At 40.6% G+C, this 25,058-nt stretch overlaps 1 protein-coding gene across 1 annotated transcript in view; it reads right to left on the bottom strand.

The window, feature by feature from the left end:
• Window positions 1-24,699, bottom strand: part of grid2ipa (glutamate receptor, ionotropic, delta 2 (Grid2) interacting protein, a) — a 33,979-nt gene extending 9,280 nt beyond the window's left edge. The window contains exons 1-14 of the mRNA XM_034710964.1: window positions 24,548-24,699; window positions 24,028-24,270; window positions 22,204-22,457; window positions 21,365-21,697; window positions 21,103-21,257; window positions 8,847-9,122; window positions 6,964-7,049; window positions 6,547-6,616; window positions 5,776-6,072; window positions 3,966-4,117; window positions 3,618-3,779; window positions 2,126-2,232; window positions 1,861-2,008; window positions 472-800 (exon numbers count right to left, since the gene is read on the bottom strand). Coding sequence (XP_034566855.1) covers window positions 472-800; window positions 1,861-2,008; window positions 2,126-2,232; window positions 3,618-3,779; window positions 3,966-4,117; window positions 5,776-6,072; window positions 6,547-6,616; window positions 6,964-7,049; window positions 8,847-9,122; window positions 21,103-21,257; window positions 21,365-21,697; window positions 22,204-22,457; window positions 24,028-24,109 — 2,451 coding nt within the window. The 5' untranslated portion in view covers window positions 24,110-24,270; window positions 24,548-24,699. The remainder of the gene's footprint in view (window positions 1-471; window positions 801-1,860; window positions 2,009-2,125; window positions 2,233-3,617; window positions 3,780-3,965; window positions 4,118-5,775; window positions 6,073-6,546; window positions 6,617-6,963; window positions 7,050-8,846; window positions 9,123-21,102; window positions 21,258-21,364; window positions 21,698-22,203; window positions 22,458-24,027; window positions 24,271-24,547) is intronic.
• Window positions 24,700-25,058: the final 359 nt, after the last annotated feature.

The following is a 25,058-nucleotide window of genomic DNA, read 5'->3' as shown; positions in this document are numbered from 1 at the left end:
TGAATTAGTATGTAACAAAATATTATTTAGTTTTGGTGCAGGTCAATGTGTTAGCCCTGATAATCAATTTGGGACTGCTAACAGCTTTTAAGTCTTAATAATAAGATAGTTTGTTGGTTGTTTTATATTTTGTAATTTTTGTAAAGTAAAAAATGATTTAAACCCTGAAAACAATGTAATTCATGTCTTGATCATTTTATCAAGACATATGAGGCTTCATTGTTGTACTGTACTGGGTTTCCAGTCATTACAAAATTGTTACGTAAGTTGGTTAGAGCATGCAGTAGGGAGAATTTAAGAATTTGCAGTGATACATAATTTGATAACTAATAACATGTGACTTTACACATTCATTAACTTGAAAGGAAATCAGAAAGAGTTGACTAATAATCTAACTTCCATTAATGTAGCTTCAGAGCTGTTTCATTCATCTGAGACAAGCACTACTGTTTAGTACTGCTGTGACTCTACCTCCTCATAGTCATTCTCAGGGGTCAGGAAGTCATCAACAATGGCCACCCTCTGTCCCAGCGTCTCGCTCAGCGCATCCAGAAATCGATCTGTGTCCTCTGAGCGCGGTGGTTTGGAGAAGGTGTAGCGTCGCTTGCTGCGGCGATGGGTGGGGGGACTAGATGGGAAGTCAGGGGGCTCTGGTGATGGAGGGGGACTGTCCAGGCTGATGTAGGGGTTGGAATCCCCACTGGTCTGGCTTGTTAGGCCTGAAGAATAGAACTGGGTTGCAGGGGGGCTTGGGAGAGGCTCTGGCCAGGATGTAGGCAGTGGGGGGCCTTTACGGCTACCTGAGACATTGAAGAAATACAGTATGAAGTTATATTGATGGAAAACATTGTGCAGGTAGGTACACTCTCTTAGGAATACACAGAACAATGCACAATACATATGTTTGTCAGTTTTCAAAAAATGACTAAAAAAGTCTCAAAATAAAAAATAGAAAATATTTTTACACTTCCAAAATCTGGAGGACATTAAAGAAGTCGCTAACCACAACATTCAGTCTCAGATAACAGCACTAATATCATACTACATTTCCCCAATTAAATCTAAAAAATAATATTTGTAAAAAAAAAAAGTTCAGAGGGTGATCTGCATCCCCCCAGATCACACTAACCACTGCAGAAAACACTTTAAAACACAGGGTGTTTTCTATGTCCACTTCCACCATCACCATATCCCCCTTGGGAGGCTCAGTCTTTCATTCTAATATGCCTGCTCCCTGAGAGCCAGGTATCTGCTTTGTGGTGGATTCAAAGTGAAGATATTACTCCCATCTGTGCATGCTGAATCCCTAACTGGGGGGAAACAGGTCTTTATTGAAGGGGGAGAAGTCATTGTGCAGACCAAATCAAGAAAAAGAAAACATGTTGTAAAAAAGGCATTAAAAAGCTTTGCATCAAGATGTCAGTAGATCCCAAATGGATCTCCTACTTTAACAATAGCATAAGCAGGCTAAAATAAGATTCAAAGCAGTGGGTTTATTTTGAGACTCTGCTCTGCTGTAACTTTAAGTATAGCATAGAATAAAGAATAAAATCCTGTTAATGCACAATTCAAGGATATTCAGTTGAGGCAAAAATGGGTCTGCTACCTTGGGACTTATCATTTTTGTACTGCAGTACTTTTTAAGCATGTTGTTTTCCTCCCTCTTTTACATCATTTCATTTCACACACACACACACACACACACACACACACACACACACACACACACACACACACACACACACACACACACAAACACACAAACACACAAGCAAACAGTTTATAAGTACGGTAGTTATTTTATATGATAGGTCTCTCAACTGTAATTCTAAATTATATGAATAAATATCTATCAGCTACCTGTGTTAGCATGAATTGTAGGGGAGGATGTGCGCGAAGGGGCCTCCAGATCCAACAAACTCTCTGGGGCAGGAGGAGGACGGCTCTTCAGGGACTTGGACCTCTTGGCTGAATACATGTTTTCCAATTCAGCGTACACTGCTGACAGCTTGTATGGTGGAAATGCAGAAAGAAACCAGGGTAAGACCTCCACCCTAGCTATTATAAATCCTACCTTTATATCTATTACATCATTATTCTATGAGGATGGGCTTTTAGTACGTACATTGGTGAGGTTGTTAGGAGTTTCTGGAAGAGAGGTACCATCACCTGACTGTCTCTCTCCTGGTGCCAACCTCATCCCTACCTCCAGCATTGGCTCTGAACGAAGGCCTATGAAAATATATTCGTTAGCATGACCAGTACAATAAAGGTACTTGTTCCAGTGGACCAACAAGAAAAATGACTAAAGGACTCTGGCTACTGTACTGTATGATTGCCTGGATAGGCTTCAGTTTTAGGACCTCTGCCTGAGTTGACAATCAACTGAATTAGCAAAGTTCAGGCCATCTTTGGAGAGTAATTTACCTCATTGACATGGCTGCCATTTACCTCTGATGTTCAGCCAGGGTTGGAAGCTCATATCTACTGTATTGTTGTATTGCTTTGTTCTTTCTTGTACATTTCATAAACATATGGATCTATAAATCTAACCCTGATAAATGTACTCATTTTTGATTGATCAGCAAACAAAAAGACAGATAGTGGAAATCTGGAGGGTAAATCAGGGGGGGAATTCTATATAGAAGGATATCCCCCTTTAAATAAAATGTGAGCCCATTAGCTTCAAGCACCAGCTAACTTTAGCATTCACAACTTCCAATTTAACTTTTCATTTCAATATGACAGCAAAGTCTTTAGAGAAATTAAGGCTTTTTTTTTACGTTATCTAACACAATCAAATGGTAATGATATCCAGACAGTATTTCATGCTGGCTAGCTTTTGTATTATGTTAGCTGATGAGTTATCCAACGTCATGTTTAATGTTAAATTATGGTTTAATTACCCTCGTAGTTCATCTATCATTTCAATACCACAGACAAATGTTAAGTCCTAGCCAACTTTCCCCTTAGCTCCTCTTGTGTTAATGTGTTAGCTTGCTGAATAGATAGACTAGGCTATCGTGTGGTCAAATGCTCTGTGATTACAAGGCTTCAAATCATAGCTACCATAACTATTTGAGATAAATTAAGGCCTTTCTTCCCTGAAAAAATGTTCTTTGTTAGCTAGCTTTTGTACAAGACAGCTCATTCACTTGTGCCATATTTATTTTTAAAACATGATCCGATTACACTCCAGTTTAGTTGAAAGTCTGTAAAATGATATCAGTTCAGACACTCCAAGTTAGTTAAAAACTTATAATACAGAGTAACCATTTATTAAAGCAGTTGAGTTTCCCACCCTGAACATGTTGGTGGATGAAGGCCCCCATGTGAACATTATGGATGGAAGAATCAGGCATTAACACAACCAACCCAGTAGATATAGCTACATGACAGTAAGTTAAACTGTTATTTAGTAAATGAAATCTTGAATAAAGTATAGTAAAACCCCAAAAGACACCAAAAATCAACTCTTGAGTGCTGTCAAAAAGATCACATTCAAAATAATGGAGTGCTTCAGACACAACAGCGACGATGGTGATGATCAAAAGTGTCATGGCGGTCTTAGTTCTACTGTTCCTACTGATGATGATGACTTTAATGAAGGTCTATACCCATGCCCAAGTGTGTTCCAATGACCAGATCATCAGAGCTACGTCCCCTCACACTGCTCCTGTACGTGGTCCCTGTCACCCTCATGGAGCTGCTACGCCGATGGGGCTCGGGGGCCACCTCAGGCTCTGGAGGAGGGGGAGGAGGAGGTGGTGGTGGTGGAACTGGAACACACACACATATCGGCAATGCATAGGTGTATATGGAGGGCTACAGCTGCTAACTTGATCTGAACCTGAGTTTGTCAAAGATCCCCATGACAGTTTTCATCTCACACACAAACACCACTTGGCATTCCCACACATAGGACCTTTTAAAGGCACATGCACAAGAAGAAAAAAAGCACACACCTGGAGCTTTGAATCCAAGGAAGCGTGAGATCTTGCTTTGGCAGTGTTCCTGCTCCTCATATGTCAGTAGCTGGTAAACAAACTGCCAGATCACCTGTTTGGCTGGAGTGTCAAGCACCGGGAACACATCCACGATCAGAGTGTCCACATTTCTGTTGCAATGGAAACAGATGAAGGTGACACAGATTGCTTGGCTGTCCTTTTAGAGGGCCAGAGTTGTGTGCATCTTAGTGCACATAAAGTAAGTGTACCTATCACAAGGGGTAAAGCCTGGGAAACTTTAAAAACTGGATGTTAATCCCATTTGGACCTGTCAAATGAAATCAACCCATATCATGTCATTAAGTCTGTGAAGGTTTGCAGTCATCCAGGTCATGGTAATTCCAGAAACAACAACTTTGAAGAACTTCAACCAGATATGATTACGAGTTATTGAAGGCACTGGGGGGAGTTTTTAACTGATTTTGAAATAGTATCAGTCCTGCCTTTTCATGACCTACAAAATAAAATGAGAATTTTAGTGCCTGAAAACCGCCTCGGGTTGGTTTTCTGAGAGCCTTACTGCTCATTGATGACAAAAGAGTGTAACTGCCTGCATTTTTAGGTTATTCTGACATGTGTTGCAACACCCGAGGACCCATCATGACACTGGGGCAGTGATGGGTAATGTTAAACCAGTACGTCTGGTCACCCTTTATAATCTAACTAAAGGTAAAAAGTCAGGGTTAAAAATGTGTAGTCGCTGTGTCTTACAATCCACTTTATAGTTCATAATTTAACGTAGCTGCAAATCAATACATAAGCTTATCACTGCATCCTGAGACAATCTGTATTCCATTCATTTGCTCCCACAACAAAGGCTCACTTTGGCAAGAACCACATCTTTACAACAGAGTGTGATGGTGCTCATGGGATATGCAGTCCAATATCAATTTTGCCCAAGGGAGTCAACAAAATCAACACAACATGAAAGTTTCTCACAGTGCCTTTGAGGTCAGCAGTTCTTTAAAGGTCTTAAAATGTATTTCAAAAATTAGCATGCACTGCAAACCCTGACAGACTCAGAGGCATGGTGTGATGAAATTATGCTATTAGTTGCATTATGACGAATAAAATATGTAGATCCAGTACTTCAATGCTCAACCTATCATCCCTCTTTTTTCTTCAATGTGTTTTTTTGCAAACCCCAAAACTTCTCAACTGAATCCCCAAAGGAACCTTTTAACGTGTCTCTTTTTGAAGTTACACTAGTTCTCCGATACTGAGCTGGGATACAACCCCAGATTTTTTTTTATGTCAAACCACAACAACATGCTCATAAAATTAACTATAAAAGGAAAAATATGAATTTGAACCTCATCTCTATTCATTTCGGATATTGTCTTCTGACATTCCCTGCATCTGTGGCTGCAAAATCTGTAGTTTCTTCAGACTGCTTTATCATGCTATGTAATTAGTGAATGGAAGAACTATAAGCATTTTTAAAACTTGGGTTTCTTGTCTCTGCTCTCACATACTTCCAAGAAATGACAATGCTACAAACAAACTCTAAACTATATCCTAAAATGTGAGTGCAGAGGATGTTATTGATGATACAAAATGCAGGTGACTGATATTCAGCTGTATTACAAATTTCTTCTCACTTGCACACAAGCGTTACATGTCAAAGAGCAATAAAAATATTCACATAACTAGCTTCAACAGCAGAAAAGAAAAACCTTAGTTCTTCCTGTCAATTGTGCTCTTATATCCATCCTCTGACTCCCTCTGTCTCTTTCGGGGCCCAATCTTTCCCCAACACTTTGCTCACCTGTGCTGGAAAAAGTTCTCCAGAGCCTTGCAGATGGTGTACCTCTCCTGGATGGTCAGCAGGTGCTCTAGCTGCTGACCAAAGGTGCGGCCCTGAACCCGGATACTTGGGGGTAGAATCTCTGCCACCCACTGTAGGGAGCTGAGCACAGGGGAACGAGCACGTTCTGTGGGAACGCCGCCCCCTGCAAGGTCCTGCTCTGACATGGTGAAAGAAGGTGGACCATCTTCGACTACCAGAGTGGGCATGGCACCACTGCCCTGGAGCATGGACACCACCTTCTCATGGGAGGAGGTCCTGCAGGGAGACACATGAAGGCACAAGCATGATTTTGATGGCATGTGCCCAGTTATTTTTCTTTGAAGAGCACAAATGAAATTTCTTTCACATGTTGTCATCATTTTGTTTACTTTACTGATGTTTAATTAAAGAGAAACACTTCTGAAAAGCTGCTTGTAGTTGGCAGAGAGGTTATATAGAATGATGTCACAGATACTGAAGTATAATGATACATTTTTATTCTCATGGGAGCCTCCTTTTCATTTTTTGTCTTTGAACTTCAGCTGTTTCAAAGATTTTTTTTTCGTGTGAGATGAAGTTCACAAAACAACTTTGTAAGCTCTACCAACAACAAAAAAATTAACAAGCCCTAGGCGTTTTTATTTTATTGAATTTGGAATAGAAACTGCATGGTTTTATTCTGACCTTTTGAAAACATTTTTTTTTTAAAAAGTGTCATGTTATCTGTTTTTTAATGAGTGAAAGCTCAACCTCATGTCCAGTCCATTAAGAAACAGGATGCGGTCTCCTGGTTTCAGACCTGCCTTGTCTGCTGGGCTTCCTGAAGGACAGAAAAAATGTGAGATATTCAGTTTTCATAAAGAGCCCAAAAGTAGTGCCATATGATACGCTGAAGAGATAATCTGTTCTTCCTCTGTTAAATGTTAAAACAATGTAAGCTAAAACTGCTCATTTATGACAACACCTTAATTATTTACATACATAACATACGTTTATGTAACATTCACATAATCTTACACTCATTTTCTTTAGAATAACCCTCACACTAACAGTAACCACTGACCCAAAATTCTGCTTTTTCCCAAATAGAAACTTTACCCCATTGATAAAAATGAATCAGACAATGATTCATCCAAGAGAGCTATTCACACACATTATTTAACTCACCAGGAATGACTGAGTCAATCCACACTGGAGCATGGCCTCTGAGAGTGAAGCCAAAGCTCATGTTGCCCTTACACACTCTCACTGTCCTGAAGAGACAAACATGAGCTGTGATCAACTGTGAGACTGAGGAACAACCAGACATTTTAAAATTAAGAAAAAAAATACTGTCTTCATTAAGTCGGGTGATACTAAATTTGCTGCAAATATTAAAGCATGTGTGATTTTGATGGTCTGCGAATCCTTTAAACCCAGTCTAATTGAAAATGGTGCAAAGACAGCACATCAGATGTTGAAAGTGAAAAAAATTATGTTTCTTAATGAAAAATATGTGCTCACTTGATCTCCCACCTAATTAGTTTAACTTGCAAGAAGCTAGTAACATGACCTGGTATAAAAAGAGTATTCCTGAGAGGCTCTAACAGAAGTAAAAAGGGGAAGTTTCACCACTCTGTGAGAGACTGGGTGAGCAAATAGTTCAACAATCTTAGAATAATTATCCCCAGTGCAAAATTGCAAAGAATTTGTGGATTGGGATTTTACCATCTACAGTGCATCCTAATTTTCAAGTTAAAGAAGCTATTCAGCCCTCTTGAATAACACTTAACTTTCAAAACTCCAGAAACAAGTCTGCTGGATTCCCAAATGTTCACTATTCAAAAGAATAGGTAACAGAACACAATGGTGTTGTCTCTGTCCCAACTTTTTTCTTAAGTTATATTTTTTGGGCTTTTACACATTTATTTGGAAAGGAGAGGACAGTGGATAGTTTAGGAAACTGAGAGAGAGTGGGGGGAATGACATGCGGGAAAGAGGCTGCAGGCTGGTTTCGAACCCAGGCCAACCACTTCATGGACATGCAATTTAACCATTAGGCTAAATCCACGCCAATCCCACCATTTTTTAAACGTGTTGTTGTCCTCCAATTTAAGATGTACTTTTTTTTTTTTTTTTACAAAATAATACAATACAATTTTTGTTTCAACAATTGATAAGTTTGCACTATTTACAATTGAATAAAGGGTTTAAATGATTTGTAAACCATCAAAAATCAGTTTTTAACATTTAACACAATGTCCCAACTTTTGGAGAATTGGAGTTGAAAAATTCATCCTTATGGTAGCTCATTGCATACAGTGTTGTTTTTGTTATCTGCCCAAAAGGTTTGTCTGTAACAAAGTTAACAATGTTATGTAACTGATAACTTTAAATTACTTGCCCATTCTGACAGATGTCAAACTGCAGCCTTCCTGCAGATTTCTATATCCAGCATATTGCTTTAAATACACACCCTGCATTAACAACTCTGCTTCAATATGGACAGTGCATCCCAGGGGAGCCATATAACATCCTCACAAGGCAGAGCCATAGAGGAAACGAGCAGTCTCCTGAGGCAAATTATCGCAACAGTTCAAATAGAAGATGATGGATGTTTGTAATTGTAATGATCACGTGTGTGCTTCTTTTCTTCTAATTCTGACATGAGGATTTTGTCGTTCCAACATAGAGAAAACTGTCATTACTTCAGATGACAGCATGACAGCATGTGAAGGAAGCAAGAAAACCAGCATGACCATTTAATTGGTTTATGTTCCCATTGGCTTTCCAGCTGAAGGGTCTATTTTTCATTTAGTATACACTCTTCTAAATTCACATAAATTCCTTTCCTGCACAGCAAAACCTGCCGCTGCAGCTCCTATAATTTGATCAGATTCAAGGAGGGGGAAGATGTTATTTAAGGAAAAAGGTTTGCTTTGAAAACTTAAAAGACATGCAGAGTGTAGCTGATGTGAAATGAAAGTTAGGGTACCTACAACGACAGAAATTGTACAGAAATTTCTGTGACACCAGCTTTTACTGCCGGCTATCTAACACTGAGTACAGACCTGCAGTTGGTGGTGGAGCCGCTGGAGTGCCCAGCTATGAGTGAGGTGGTCTTGCGCATGCCGCGTGTTGGGGGGGCCACACCCTCCTCTGCGTGGGTGCGTGGTACTGAACTAGCTCGGGTGGAGACCAGGAGGCGTTCAGGGTGGTCCTCGCTCCTGCTGCGGCGAAGGTGGCTACGGCTCGGGTCACTGAAGCTCCTCCCTTTGATCCTGCTCATCAGGCTCTGGGAAACCACCTCGTCAAATCGCTCCCGGTGCTTCTTGGGAATGAAGATCCTGGCAAACATTGTGGAATCAGAGGCAATCTCAGACAAGATGGAACTCAAGAAGAAAACAGAGATGGATCCAGTACAAGTCCAGTCACTGAAAAGACTCAGACTACTTCTTTAAATCTGATCATACCCCAAAAGCTTTACAGAAAACAAACAAAATCACATGAGAAGCACTTGAGCCAAAATCCAGACAAAATCCAATCTCCATATCCTAATCCCTCAAAGCCTGCGTAGTCCAAAGTATGCCCCCCAAAAAAACAGAGGGATTCTTGTTCTGTATTTTGTTCCAGCTCCTGGTCTCACTTAATTGGTTCAAAAATAATGCAGTCCATATCGTCTCATGGGAGGGCTGAGGCAGGTGGAAGGGATAGATCCATTGGGTTTGTGTGTGTGTATGTGTGTTTGAGAGCGTGTGTAAGAGAATGAAAGAGAGAAGAGAGGAGCTGCATATGTGGGGTCCTATTACACTCTCAGCTGCAGGTAAGAGTGTTAAGCATCAGTCACAGCTCACAGCTAATATGTGAAGAAGGAGAAGGAGCCACCTCTGGGAGAAAGTGCTCCACTCCCCCTCCTAGTGTTATTTTCTCCTCCCATAATCACCAATGCATTTTTTTCTCTCAGAAAGCAAAAACTAAGCCCTTAGATATCAATTTGCAGTATTACATGGATTACTGAGTTGGTTTTTGGACAATGTGCACCTGTTTTTCAGTTTTATGTGTAACAAATGTGTACAGCTGCTAAAATGAAGAGAGTTTTGGTCAAATTCTGCATTAAATGTATCAAAAGGGTCTTAAGATAAAGTCTCAGGCTTGATGTTAAAACTCTTATTGTTGCTTTTTTTCATGGTGTTATTTTCCTGCAAGATCAACCTCACATAAAAAAAAATCTTCTTTTGATATTCCTGAATACTTGAGATGTCTACTCCCATTAAACACCCTTTTATCGGCGCTGTCTGCTGCATGGGGTTTATATTTGGTCAATTATCCGCAAGAAGAAGAAAATTACATAACATATCTCCAGAAATGACCCAGTAATGGAAGAAACGTTGCCATTAACTGTGTTTTGAGAAGTGTTTCATGCTGTGTTTTTCTTTTAAATATATAGGACACCTCTCCCCATTTTCTTTCTCTTTCCACACACATCTTTCTGCACACACATACACAAGCAAACCTCCATTTCACACCCATGTACACACCACCTCATTTGTCCCTTTTCTCTGTTGCTTATCTTCCAATCCCACCTTCAAAACGTGGCTGCCTCCACCCTCAACGCAAGCCTCTCTCAATCTCTGTCTGCAACATGAATCTCCTGGGTGCTTCCACTGTGCAGAGGAGAAAAGAGTGCTTTTGTTTTTCTGAGTGCACCAGCTCCAGCGTACATCCAGATGCACGGCACAACTCCTTACTCAAACGCGACTGTTGAGGATAAGGCTCAGCTGTGTGGTTTTGTTTTCAAAGGTGTCACACTCTCTTTGTAGGTACATTTGGGAGCATTGTTAGGAAGCAAGGCTTATTTGAATCTTTGCTTGGTAGTTTCACAAAAACCAAGAGTGAATATTGGGTTGGAATTAAGAGTGGCGCATGAGCTGTGCTACTTCTGTAGCAATATTCCATAGTCATTTTTCTCTCTGCAGATTTTTGACAAAAAAAAAAAATCTGACTCAATAGTTTGCAAACTTTTGCAAGAAGACACCATAAAAAGCTTAACCCTCCTATTTTCCATATTTAACGTCTCTAAATTAATGACAAACATCATTTTTTGGCTTCATACTTCATGAATTCTCCTAATTTAATGGGGACAACTGGGAAACATAGAATTAAAAAGTTAATATGTTCCAATTTCCTGTCAAAAAAATGTATGCACCGGTGTTCCTTAGGGTCAATTTGACCTCAGGCTGTTTTAGCAGCAACATTTTGCATACATTTGTTTTGGTTGTTTTGATTGATATTGAGGTCACTATAACCAAGGACACTTCCTTGTTACTGCAGAAGCTGGGATCGAATCGCCAACCTTTAGATTGAGATATAATATTTCCAGCCACCATGTCCCCAAAGACACTCAATGATGTGTCCTGTGTCATAGGTTTTAATAACATAGAAACAAGACAGGGCCGACGAGAGCATGCCAAACTCACAGCAGTTTGATGTTCTGTTTTACAAATAAAGTCCTTCTAATGCTTTAAATTGGGTTTATGGTTGAAATATATTTCATTTAAAGGGCTATTTAGGTAGTCAACAAAGAAACATAAAGTACCTGACACATAAACCTGGGTAATAATCAGTTTCTGGAGGTTTAAATTGCTAGGGTCATATTGACCACAATGATAAAAGATGTCAGTAAATTTGAGGGTAACACGAGGGTTGAAATACAGTAAAATGAAAAAGACATGGCTTTATCTCCAAATGTCCAGGACACCTCCACAGTGAACCAATTTAACATGAGAACAATGTATATCCAAACCCAGTCTACCTGTACTGTCAACAAATACACTGATTACTTTATATGATACAAGTTTCTCAATGCACTTCCAATTCTAACAATGCTTTAAAGCTGGGGTTGGTAGTCAGATTTAGATACACTTTTTGTTATACTGGTTAAAATTATCTTTATGTCCCGATGGTAATCAATACATAATGTGTTCTTAAAAAAGAGCGAAAATAAGCCGCTATCTACAGCCAGAGTAAACCTGGGAAAACACCAACCAATCCCTGCCATCAGGAGCCAAATTATGAAACCAATCAAATCCCTTCCTGCCGTTCTGCCCGCCTCCTGCCTGAACTTTTAATGTTTGTTTGTGTTTTTAGCTTTTACTAAGATAATGTTATGGTGTTTTATTACCGCTGAGTGGGACATGAGTTGACGTAGTGCAAAACACAAACGATGTGCTGAGGACCGGTTTGAGATCTGTCAGGATGGGCACCGGAGCTCTGAGGAAATGCAGCATCCAAATTCATGTTAGTTTTCTGTGGCTACCAACCCTAGCTTTAAGACATATTGCATTCCTATAAAGCTGCTTTGGTTTAACCCGGTTTGACATAAAAATCAAGCAAAGGACTCTCACATGAGCTTTCAACTGTTTCCTGAAAACAGATTTTCCACTTTGCATTTAGTGGGTCAGTGTGATTTGTCCAACCACAGAACAATAAACGTATTTGCATTTCTAGCAGTCAAGTTTTGCATGTGTTATTGCACCAAACACTACTCAGCCTGCAGCAAAAGCCCAAATTGTTTCCTGCTCGCCACCCAGCGTACCCATTCACACACATCACAGTCACATAATGGGAATCCTGAGCTAACTGCTGATTCACAGTGTGTGTCGGTGTGTGTTTTCCCCTTGATAAATGCCTAGTGTTGCCAGCGAGGGTAAGAAATACAAACCCTACAACATCAACAACAATAGGCTACAGCACAAAAAGTATCTAATAATGCAATCAATAACACCACTGGAGATGTTATAAAAATACACTTTTACAGAAGCACAGTGTGGAGCATTGAACCAGGTTTGACTGCAGCTCTAACTCTAGACCTGCTTTTGATTTCTTAGCAGAGAAAAAACAGCACCAATAAGACTCAAAAAAAGAATGAAGAGACAAAGGTCTGTTCATCTTTCATGTTGCTTGATCTCATCCTTGCCTGCAAAATTTGTCAGTCAGTGTATTATTTTGGGAGAACTGGAAAACTGGCTGAGCTTGTCTGGTATAACATAATTTCAGCAACTGTCTACAAGCAACCCTGACTACATTCATGAGTGCTGACACTATATTTACTGCTTAGAATGTGTTCACTTTCACTTCTTTCAAAATACCACATTTTTCGGGGCAGCTGTGGCTCAGTGGTACAGTGGGTCATCTCAATTGGGTGGTTGGTGGTTCAATCCCAGCTCCCATTGTCACATGCCAAAGTTTCCTTGGACAAGACACTGAACCTCAGAATGCCCTTGGTGTGTGAATGCATGTGAATGTGATAATGTAGCATCCTACGTCATCACTATAAGAATGTAGTGTGAATGTGATGAGTAGTGTAATGCACTTTGAGTGGTTGAAAAGACTAGAAAAGCTCTATTTAAGTACAAGGCCTTTTGCCAATGACCATTTTGCACCTTGGATGGGAAAGTCACTGGATGGGGTGAATGATAAGCAAACACATTTTAGAGTTCTCATGAAAAAAACTTAAACATCCTGTCAGATATGTCCAGTATTGCTGGTGCAATGTGCCGGGTAAGCTATTAAACCAGTTCTCCACAACATATTACTAAAAAAAAATACACATACATCACCTGAAAGCATGTATATTGTTGGACTTTTGACATATTTTACTTTATATTATGAGGATTGTGCCACTTTATAGATCAAACATAGTTTAAACATAGTTTGATAAATGGAGTTCCACAGGGGTCAATGCTGGGTCCCCTTTTATTTCTCCTAAATGTTTTGCTTGGACCTCATCAACACCTTAATTAAGACAATGATATTCAGCCAAGGGGTATATTACACAGCTTAGATCTTAGTCTTGTACTATAAAGAAGTGGATGTGTCCTAGTTTTACTGTAAAACAAGACAACATCAATTATTTCTGTGTGATACAAAAGGGGATAAAGGATTAAAGAGTCACTGTTTCACAGACTTTAAATAAATCAAGTTTTCTTCCTTTGTTCTAGCTGCAGAGATTGTGTAAAATATGTCACTGCGGTCCAGTCAGTTACAAATACATGTTTGCATTTGATGGGTAAAGGGGAATGAGCATGTGTGTGAAAATTGCGTAAGTGCATCCCTGGTCACCATAGGAAGAGGAAGGATAAGGAGGATAAGGACTTTTAAGTACCTTTGCATCTACTTATCGTGGAAGCATCCATATTAATGAGGCTGAAGGGAAATAGTTTACCTAGGTGTCTGTGATTAAGTACAGGATATATTTATGCAACAAAAAGTCAACACTCCCTCTAGGGTCTGCGGCGTGCTCGTCTTTGAAGACAGGCTGCTTTGAACTGCTATCTCGAGACTTGGTTTTGTATAGAAAGTGGAGTTGTGACAACAATGGTTAGATATTTAACATGACAACAGTATGTAGAAGAAAGAAATCCATCTGAACCTTAGTAAACTTTGCAGGTACAGAGGTAGAGCGAGTGACAGAGGCAGAAATATGAACAAGATGGGGAAGACTCACTGACAGGCTGACAAGTTGTCAGAAGTGATGAACTGATGTGAAAACAAGCAAGGTATTAGAAAGGTAGATACGTAGATACAAGTATGACAAATCTAAAACAAGAGAGAAAGAGGAGAACTGGAGCTCTTTCTAGGCCAGGGTCATGTAGCTATTGGGAATGAAGCAGTTTAGTCTGCACTCACGGCTATGTAGGCCACAGAACTTTCCCACACAACACTCATACATCACTGTAGTTGCTTGAACAAATGTTGGACAGGGGAAACTATACAGAACAGGGACATATAGTATAATGCGCATATATGACGGGCACAAGGCCTGGCTATTTTTTTTTATCAACTACAGATTTCTTCCAACACCTATGTTGAGATTTGAGTCAAAGAATATTTCTCTTGTCAAATATTGTCACCTAGCAAATAAAACTATGAGGAAACTTCTCAGATTTCCTAAGTTGCAGTTGGATGTAGGCCTTGGGATGCCCTCAATTACAATGAGGGCGAATGGAGTCTATAATTAGGTCTAAAGGAGGGGTGGATCAGGGACACAGCTCACAGAGGGATGAATGACAATTGCAATCAGCTGGGAAAATCATCGCTAGAACAATTATGATCAGACCCACTTCTGATCGGACAATTCGACAGCTGGGACAGTCATGAATATGCAAACAGGAAACAAAGCTTAAAACACTCTGGGTTAAATGACAGAGTGGGAATAAATTCTTAAGAAGCCAGAACTTAACAAGAAAGAAATATCAGCAGTGGTAGAGTTGTTATAAAAATCTGTTTTCTTATCACGCTGATGCTAAAATACAGAGACAGGAGAGATTTTTGTACTTTGCATGCTGACAAAAAGTGTAAAAAAAAAACCATCAGCACAAACTTTAATAAAAAACTCACTAATAGCAGATGCACAACAATATTTCAGCAGCATACATCAGCGCAAACAACACAACACACAGTGCACACTCCTGAGATGATGAAAGGAAAAGTTCCCTACCGAAAGTGTCTGGAAACGCTCCTATCCCTTCCCATGGCTCTTTGGGGCTTTGACGAGGTGTCTGAGCTCAGTTAAGCAATGCAAATGCTTCTCCTCTATCTCGGTGGGTCCCCATCTAGTTTGAACAAACAAACTCTCACGCTCTCTCACAAAGAAGTAAAGAGGAGAAAAAGGAAAGTGTCCTGGATCTCAAAAATGCTCGCTGGAGTCTCGGAAAGAAGCCAGGTGAAGGAAGAGAGAGAAGGAGAGAGAAGGAGGGAGCAAACTGTAAGAGTGGATATGATCTACATCCCTCCACACCTCTAGAAAAACTTCAGGCAGCATCATTAGCTGTTCTCCAACTTCATGTTTAGGGCAGCTCTCATCCTTTTCTCCCATTTTCTGTCCCCTTCTTCCTTCAGCAGAGCCAGGGTCAAGGTCAGCAACGGAGAAGTCTTCTGAGTCAAAGTTGAAGGATAATCCTCGTCACAGAGTCATCCATCACTCAGCAGTAAGAGGTAATGAGTGACAAACCTGCTCTTCCCTCAGTGGAAGGAGGAAGGAAAGAATGAGATGAACAGAGGAGTAAGTGAAGAGGGAGAGAGGAGTGGAGAAGAGAGGAGAGCCCCAGTGGATTTCCATAGGCAGGTCAGCACAATGGGTGTGTGTGCGTGTAAGAAGCAGTAAAGTGAACATGCAAAACTTGTCTGTATCACAAGTTTGACATCAATTCTCTGGATGTCGTACAACATTTCCTGCTTTACACAACTCGAATGATTCATAAAACATTTGTAGAGACACAAACACTCTCGCATTCAACAAAAATCTGCACTGCAGCCTTCATCTTGGTTTGAGAAAGCGTCTGTGTAATTAATTCACATCTTTGAAGTCTATATACAGATACAGTGTGAGATAAAGACCCACAGTTCACTATAATTACATTCAATTAGCATAACAGCACAGAACAGCAGGAACAAAAGAGCTAATAGGTGCTCCAAGATTCTCTACTGACACGCCAGATACAAAATCTTTTGCACAACTTTCAAGTGTTCAAGCACACCCTAATCCCTGCGTTTTAGAGTCGTACAAGAATCGACACTGGCAAGCGCTTCAGAAACCTAAAAGAGAATTTATTAAAAGAAAGAGGCTGCATAAAAATAGAACACATCCTGTGGGAGAGTGAGGCAAACCAGAGAGGGGACAGAGGCAGACTGAGCCAAGTGTGGCCCAGCTGGTCAAGTTTTTACACAGAAGACATCAGTTCATAATCTGTTAAGCAAACCTCACATCCTCTGACACATGACCTTTCACTGTCGAACTAAGGTGGGCTGGTGTGAGACTTTTACTGTAAGTGTTACTGAGTGACTAAAGGGACAAGGATTGAGAGAGAGGGAGAGACAGAAGTAGGGGCAGGAGACAACAAGTGAGTTACAGAGATTGATTCAGCTTCAGAAGCAGACACATTAATTCTTCAAATGTCAGGAGACCACACCGGAGATCATGACATACAATCTCTCAAATCCACTGGCACCAACTCCCCCTTTCCCCAATGTTTAAAAAACACAGCAATGCCTGTACAAAGTTCCTAGGAAATAGAAATAATAAAATAAAAAACAATATAAAACTCAATGGCAAAAAAATTTCGAATGACAAAATAAACTGTAAAAAGTAGCCTTTTGAGGGCAAAAAATAAAGGAAAAAGTGGGCCCTCGTGTGAACATTTACTGGAGAAAATGTAATTAAGTGTTCCATAGTGCACTTCTAGTGGAGAAAACAATATAAAGCAACTTCTAGACTGCATCACCAGAACAGAAGGGAAAGAAAGTGCCCATTAGATTGCAAATGTAGCATAACAAATGTGATAAAGTGTTATCTCTTGTGCGCTTCCATGTTATTAACTAATCTATAGATGGCATTGCCAAAAAAGGGAAAAAGTGCCCTCTCAAGTGCACATTTATTGGAGAAAATTTTATGAAGTGCAAACCATGGTGTTTTTAGAGGTGAAAACAAAGTAACATCTAGACTGCATTGCCAGAAAAAAAGGAAAGAATATGTCCCCTAGAGTGCAAATTTGGTGGAGAAAACGTGATAATGTGTGTTCTATGGTTTACCTCTACTATAGATAATGTTGAGAAGTACTAAATTGTATTGCCAGATAAAATGTGAAAAAGGGCGTACATTTATTGGAGAAATGTAATTAAGTGTTTCATAGTGCATCTCTATTGGAGAAAACAATAGAAAGTGACTACTAGACTACTAGAGCTTAAATTTAGTGAAACAAATGTGATAAAGTTCAATCCCTAGTGTGCTTCCATCTATATGGCATTGCCTAAAAAAGGTGCCCTCTCAAATGCACTTTTATTGGAGAAAATGGGATAAAAGTGCAACATATCCTACATTTTTTGTGGAGAAAACAAAGTAACATCTAGATTCCACTGCCAGAAAAAAAGGGGAAAAAGTGCCCCCTAGAGTGGGATGTTAGTGGAGAAAATGTGATCTACTGTAGTGTGATCTATGGTATGAAATAATCTCTAGATTGTATTGCCAGATAAAAAATATGAAAAAGGGCCCCATCAAGTGCACATTTATTGGAGAAAATGTAAATAAGCATGTTTTATAGTACACGTCTAGTGGAGAAAACACTACAATGTAACAACTAGACTGCCAGAACAGAAGGGAAAGGAAGTGGCCATTAGAGTGTGAATTTAGAAGAAAATGCAATAAAGTGCAATCTCTAGTGCACTTCCAGTGGAGAAAACATTATAATCTTTCTCCAAGGATTCCCTTTAAGAGGAGAAAATTAGCAGATGGTCCTTAAAGGTTGCCATTTTCATAGAGACATCATGATACAGTTGTCATATGAGCTACTCGATATGACAAAATGTAATGCCAGTTTGTTTAGATGATTTGGCTGGACCATGATAGTGACTGACTGGATTTAGATTCCCTAGAGCAGGGATTCTCAAACTTTTTTGGCTTGTGTACCCATTTCCAAAAACAATTTCAGCCAAGTACCCCCTTGTATGGCTGAGAAAAATTTTCAGGAAATAATATGGGAAAATAACATGAATAAATGTATGCATGTGGTTTTACAGTGTCATAATAACATTGAAATGAAAGGCGATACAAATTCTATACTTTTGAAGTGCAATATGTTCAGAAATAATTAAAAATTGAGGCAGCTAGTACCTTTGATGGCCCAAGGAGCACACCGATTTATTTCTGTCAAACAAGAAGCATTTCAACAACCTGTCAATTGTTATCCTCCTGGCTGCGCTTTTATTAGCATGCAAATGTAAGTGATCACTCGCTGAACAATTGACGTCAACAGACGGATGCAGTCTGGTCCAAGCAGTTTTGCAAATGATATATTTTATGAATGAATATGCTCATTTTGGAAATAGTGCCCTATTTGATGTTGCATTGAAATAAAAATGAAAAGCTGTTGATAAAGTTGTTTTTAATCAGATTTCTTTTTGATTTGTTGTGATGCAACTTTTTTTTTTTTTTACATTTGTCACATTACCCTTGCTGTACTCCCACGTACCCCTATGGGTACCCCCATTTGAGAACCACAGCCCTAGAGATATGTTGCTATTAGGCAGACAACAGCATTGGAACATGCTTATAAAAGCACCAATGAAGGCCCCTTTACCACGAAAAAGAGAAACTCCATACAGTTTTTTTTTTTTGCCTAGATTCCTCAGATGTCTGACTGTCAGCAGCGGTTATCACACAAACACCACCCTGAGGCATTGCTAACAGGCAACCTGGAGGCAAAACTCCCCAAGGGTCCTAAAACAGAAACATGATCACCACATTCTGCTCCAAACATACAGAGCTCTTCCACACCTGGTTCTTTCCAGAAAGGCACACCGTACAACACCCTGTTAAATCTGCACAGCCTAATGAGCACAAAGGAACATGATAATACAGCACAGTCATGGCTGATAATGACGACCACACCATGGCACAACGGCAGATTTATGAAGAGAAAAAAGAACGCTGTATCCTGAAGCACACAAAGGTCATAGATTCCACTCACAATGACTAAAATCCAAAGTTGATTTATCTGAAAAGAGGCTCTAATTGGGAGTTGCTGAACTGTCCTCACTGCCGTAAGGTGAGGAAAACAGCATTCCCCAGTCCTCTTGATGAAACTAATGTATAATTAATGTGACTGTGCAAAACAAACATTACAAAGCATCTTGCAGGCAGCTTTTTAAGAGAGGAAACATGCAATTAAACCTGTGATACAGACAGCTATGTCCGAAAAAACTGGTGGCTGGAGAGCAGCTTTGTTTCCGAGCTGGAGCGACTACTCCCAAAAATATTAGTCACTGGAAAGACACTTAACCATTGTTTGCTACTACTGTAAATGCTTTAGCTGTACCATCATTAATTGCCATGAGATCGGTTTGACACCAAACTTCATCATCAGTTAGAATTAAAACTGTTTTAAATCCACGAAGCACAAATAGATTGCAGTACTCACCTGAGGCAGCAGTTCATAATTAGTTCCAGCATTGAATTTCAAAGAAAGGACTGTGTGCATGCATTGGAAGCATCTGCATGTTGTTTTGTTTTTGTGTGTGTGCATATCTCAACCACCAGCAGCAAACTGGGCTGTAGCAGCTAAGAGCTGTATGCAGAGAAGGGAATAAACAGCACCCAGTGAAAATTTAGAGCGTGTATCAAAGAGTGCATCACAGCTGACAGGAAGACAGAGGGAAAAAAAGAGACCAGCAGAGAGAAAGTCAGAGCGAGAGCAAGAGAGAGGAAAGATAAAAGGAGGAGGACTGACAAATTGTATTGCAAGTGTGTGCAGACAGATTGGGTTTGGGGGTTTTGGTTTTCTTATCCTTGCTGAGGAGGGAGAAATGTAATATTCAGCTGAGAATTTCCAGTAATACCCTTGTGTGGTGTACCTGATAGGGGAGAAACAGAACAAAGTGACTTTCCAACATCCCCGGGCAGAAGTCAGTGCTTGGCATCAGGTCAAAGTTTATTTTAAGCTTGAATTACACTCTCGCTTTTGATAGTAAAATGCTGAGAGGAGAAGTTTGTACAATATTGACTTCATGGAGCAATTAAGAAGTTTTTGCCCCCTCACTGCAGCTGTTATATTGTGTAAAGCTGAATTATGGCAGACTCGACTCTGTGTAGTGCACTCTAAACCAGTTATGCATGAAAACTGCAGTTAGTCTCACTCAGTATTAGTGTCCCAATCAGCTTGTTAGAACAAACTATGTATACACAATTAGGTGCCATTGTATTGAGATTAATTTTGTTTGTGGATTATTTTTTGTATTTGGATTAGTGGAAAGAATTTGCTTGGTTGCAAATGAGCTTTGCTATCATAGTTTTTAGAAATAAAGCTGTTTATAAAATTCAGTCATTTTCAGATGCTTTTAGCACTACTAATTAGAAAATATGGTCGGAACAAATTTAACTAACCTAAGAGGACTCTGATATTTGTTAGACAGTAACGTCCCTATAGAATAAAGGGAAAAAAACATCCTTTTGTTTCTTTCTGACATAGCCAGTGAGGGCTAAAGTGCATATTTAAATACTTTAGCACACATTTACTCTTGAAAAATGAATGGACTGCCCTTGCTGCATCACTGGCAGTGACGGATACTGACACCAGATCTGAAGCCGCCACTAAAGAATAACTTTGTTGCACAGTGAATCTCCCCTGATTCAACTTGCAGAGAAATCTGTTTCACCAGAGAGGGATTGGGAGTATGAACCGTTTACAGAAATGTCCTTATGTCTGATATGCAAACTCCAAACATGAGGCACTAATGCACACGGAAATCTGAATGACATACAATCTGATAGGCTACCTGACGTTGTCAATCAGCTGTTGATGCTCCTCTGTGATCAAGATGTCAGGTAGCGCCTCAGCCAGACTCTCCACATCCCTCTCAGCAGCATACTGCTTGAGCACCTCAAACAGCTGTTCCTTCACATCTGGCTCCTCTCCCAGCACTTCCTCCACCTGATGGAAAAAAGAGGGCACAGAAAGTGATTAACATATAAAACTGGAGATACAAAGAGTAAGCATATTAATATGCTTTAAGTAACATGCATCTGTGTGGAACCCACTTTCTTATTAAACTCCATGGCCTTGTGGGCGCGACTCTCCCTAACGCTGTCCCCGCTCTGTGACAGCACCCTCATGCTGCTGCTGAGTCGCTTGGGTCGCCGGGCCATACTGAGCACGCCCAGACGCAGAGGTCGACCCTGGGCTGCTTTGATCATGGCTGCTGCTGTTTCATGGTGCTTCACTGGGATGCCGTTGACCTCCATGACGTAGTCGCGAACCTTGAGGCCGCTGCGACCTGCTGGACCATTGGGCATGCAGTCCTCCACCATCAGAGGGCTGTCTCCTACGATGGTGAAGCCAAACCGGCCATCTGGGCCTGGAGTGATGTCAATCTGAGGAACAAACAGAGTAGCTGCCACTTCAGTGCTGTGTCCACATCCACAGAGCTGATTGTTGGTATGTTTTTGGTCTGAAAACAAAAGCTTTAAAATTTACTTTGGTCTGTTTGCTTTATACCTATTATGGTTTTTAAATTCACATTTGTACATTGCTTTGCAACCTTAAAGACTCTTTTTCCTTTTAAAGCACTTTGAACAAATGTCCCTTTCAGGATATGGCAGAACATTGTTGGATATTTGGAAACATCACCTCAAGAGGGCTTGCTGCAGGTAAGTAACTTAAATAAATGCATGATATTAAAACCAATATAATGTCTAGGCATTAAGGTAAAGGTGTCAAAGTGTCATGACATAAGAATTGTAACTTTTTGGTTACTTTTTTCAGTTTACTTTTTTTCTCGTTGTGATTGACTCTCTTTTTTTGGCAGCAATAACTTGTACCTTTCTAGTCTGTCTGAAAGCAAGCCATCACAGATGACTACTACTGTGTGTCAGCTGACCTGTTCGACCCTTGACACTACCCCAATGCTTGGTGGCACCGTCTTGAGGGTCTGAGCCAGAGCAATCAGCGCTGGTGTGCTGAGGTTGGTCACATCTTGGCCCTCGATGTCCACCACCTGGTCTCCAGGCTGCAGGCCAGCTAAGTAGGCACTACTGCCCTCCACAACGGACAGGATGTAGCTGGGCCCAGTGCCGCCCAGCCTGAAGCCAAATGCCTCTGGCCAGTTCTGATTGGTGGCTGGTAGGCCGAGGTCTGAAGAAGGAAGATCAACATTTAAACTATATATTCACACAGATCATTAACATGTTACATTGAAGGTCAGAGTACATTCACAAGGCAGGGGCTTGATTTCAGCCAGAAAGCTGTTTCTGATTAGGATGATTAGTATTAAATAGGTTCTTACTGGGAGGTAAGATATTCATGTCATGTGGGCATGCAGCAACCTTTTTAATCTAGTGCAAGCTGCTCTAACAGCCTGGCAGGTTGTGGTCTGTAAAATGGAGGTCAAATGGTCCACTGGTTTAAATAGGGCATCTCAGCAATAGAGCTGTAAGCAGCAGGTACACAGGTCTATTTAAGTGAAGTCACAGATATAAAGTCACGCCAGTCAGGCCACACATCATCTTTAAATAAGGTAGATTTTTTTTTTATCTGTTAGCTGAATGAAAGTAGGTTATTTCTGACAGTCAGTATTCAGCCCACATGTTGAACTGCTGGCCTTCCCCTGGTCACTGGCCTCATTCTCCTGCAGCATGAAAAGTCCCGACAGGCTCACTTCATATCCTCTCATCTACAGCCACAGATTTATGTGGGACAGAATGGGGATTTTTCAGCTCGTATTGTAATGTTTTCTTTTGGAGATTTCTCACTAAACATCCCAAAATAACGTCATCTACTGGACCTCACACTGAAAATTAAAATTCTGGGAGAATTTTTCCTCATACCATTAAATATGTATTGTTTCCTGATCTTTTTAAACTGTCTTTTCACCTTTGTTTTGCAATACTATTCAAAAAATATGGCTGATTTTCCTTTACTGAGTCTACTTTAATGTTAAATGTCAAAAACAGAAAAACACCTGGATGGAAGATAAATGATTTTACATGTTTGAGTGGTAGTGTCACTCCTGTTTCTGATATGGCAGTATAACTCCAGAACTCCAGAGTGAAAAAAAATGACATCGGGAAATACAAGAAAGTCCACTCATGTAATATACATCATAAAACTGCAATTACAAGACAACTGCACACAATCATCCATCAGAACCAGCAGAATGAAGCTGCTCTGTTCCTGTTTCTGTTTTTGTGCTTGATCAGATGCGTAGACAGAAGGAGACAGAGGAAGCAGAAATCTAATTAGAGACAGGAAGAAGAAAACGTAAGAAAGAAATGCAAAAGAACTGAGAAAATAAGCCAGTGAGAGACTTTACAAAGAAGTGTAGAAGTGTCAGATCTGCTTTAGTGGAAAAAAAAAGACAAATCAGATTTTACTGGAGCATGGGGTTACGTGTTGAGAGTGAGATGTGGCTGAGTGAATAAAACATATTTCAGATTCAAAGATTCAAAGAGCTAGCTGAGAGGAAACATCAAACTGCAGCTGATTGTTGATCTAAAATAGATGGGGAAATCACAGTTCAAGGGCTGTGGATCACATTTCTTTGTCCCAACCAGTACAAAAACCAACTCAGATGATTGTCAAGACTTCTTTGTCCTCTTCTCTGCAGCCTGCGACCCAGATACAAAACCTCTGTTTTATCCTTCCTCTTTATCTAACCTCCAGCAGATGAAGCATGTAAAAAGCTAGGATTTTAAGAAATACTTACAGAAATCTTTGGAGGCACTCCGGGTCCCAGATTTGCTCTGGCGCAGGGAGAAGCGGCCCTTTCTGCTCAGGAAACGCCTCATCCTTGCCCGGCTTGCCGCAGGGCACGTTCCAGCCAGCCTCCCTTCACCCCCGGCCTGGAGGTCGATGCAGCCAAAGAGTGCCTTCGGACACCCTCGAGCCGCTCCTCACCTGAGCTCACTGCCTCCAAAAGTCTCTACCCAGCTAACCAGATCAAGTGTACCTGTAGGGTCACATCTGGAGGTTACCTGGGCCAATGCCTCCTTCTGTTCTCAATCAGAGAACCAGCAGCATGCAGCTGAGGAGAGGGAGGCTGGAGGAGAGGGGAGAGGGTCTGAAAGCCAGCCTCTCCATCCTGGATGAGGCGGTCCAGCCTCAGCCTCAGCCTAAAGCCTATAGCTGAGCGAGGATCAGAAAACTGGGACACGCTCACTTGGTCCTGAAATGGTTCTTTGCAAGAAAAGGTACAGCGAAGCCCCATTTTTCTATAAATACCTTACCCACTCTCTCTCTCCCACCCTCGCTCTGTCTTCCTCTGTTGCTCATGTGGATGGGGCCCCCTCAGAGGGCTGAGGACTGACCCAGAAACTGTGTGGCGTACCAGCCAGGGACATTTCTCTGATTTTAGCGGCTGCGTTAACCTAAGTACTGGAGCACCAGTTACAGAGATGTAGCCTGCAGATATGCTCAAGGTTACACACAGCAAACACAGCAGCATGTACTCTAGCAAGGTGATCAAAAACTTAGTGACTAAGTTTCTCAACTAAAATGCTGGAACAAAGCTTACAGTGTTTGTCCAGAGGGAGTAGAGGCTGTGTTTTACCTGGTGTGTAGTTTCAAAGTGGGTGGTATTCTCATGATGATTGCAGATGACTCTACAAACACAAACATAAAAAGAGAGGGGAAGTAGATGGGCTTCATTGATGAGAATAAAATAACACCACAAAACATGATCTTTTACTCATGCAGGAAAGAAGAAGGTTGATATTCAGATGTTTTTAACTAATGTCC

The sequence above is a fragment of the Notolabrus celidotus genome, chromosome 20 (genome assembly GCF_009762535.1).
Source record: "Notolabrus celidotus isolate fNotCel1 chromosome 20, fNotCel1.pri, whole genome shotgun sequence".
NCBI classification, from domain to species: domain Eukaryota; kingdom Metazoa; phylum Chordata; class Actinopteri; order Labriformes; family Labridae; genus Notolabrus; species Notolabrus celidotus.
This window is presented reverse-complemented; position numbering and strand designations above follow the sequence as displayed.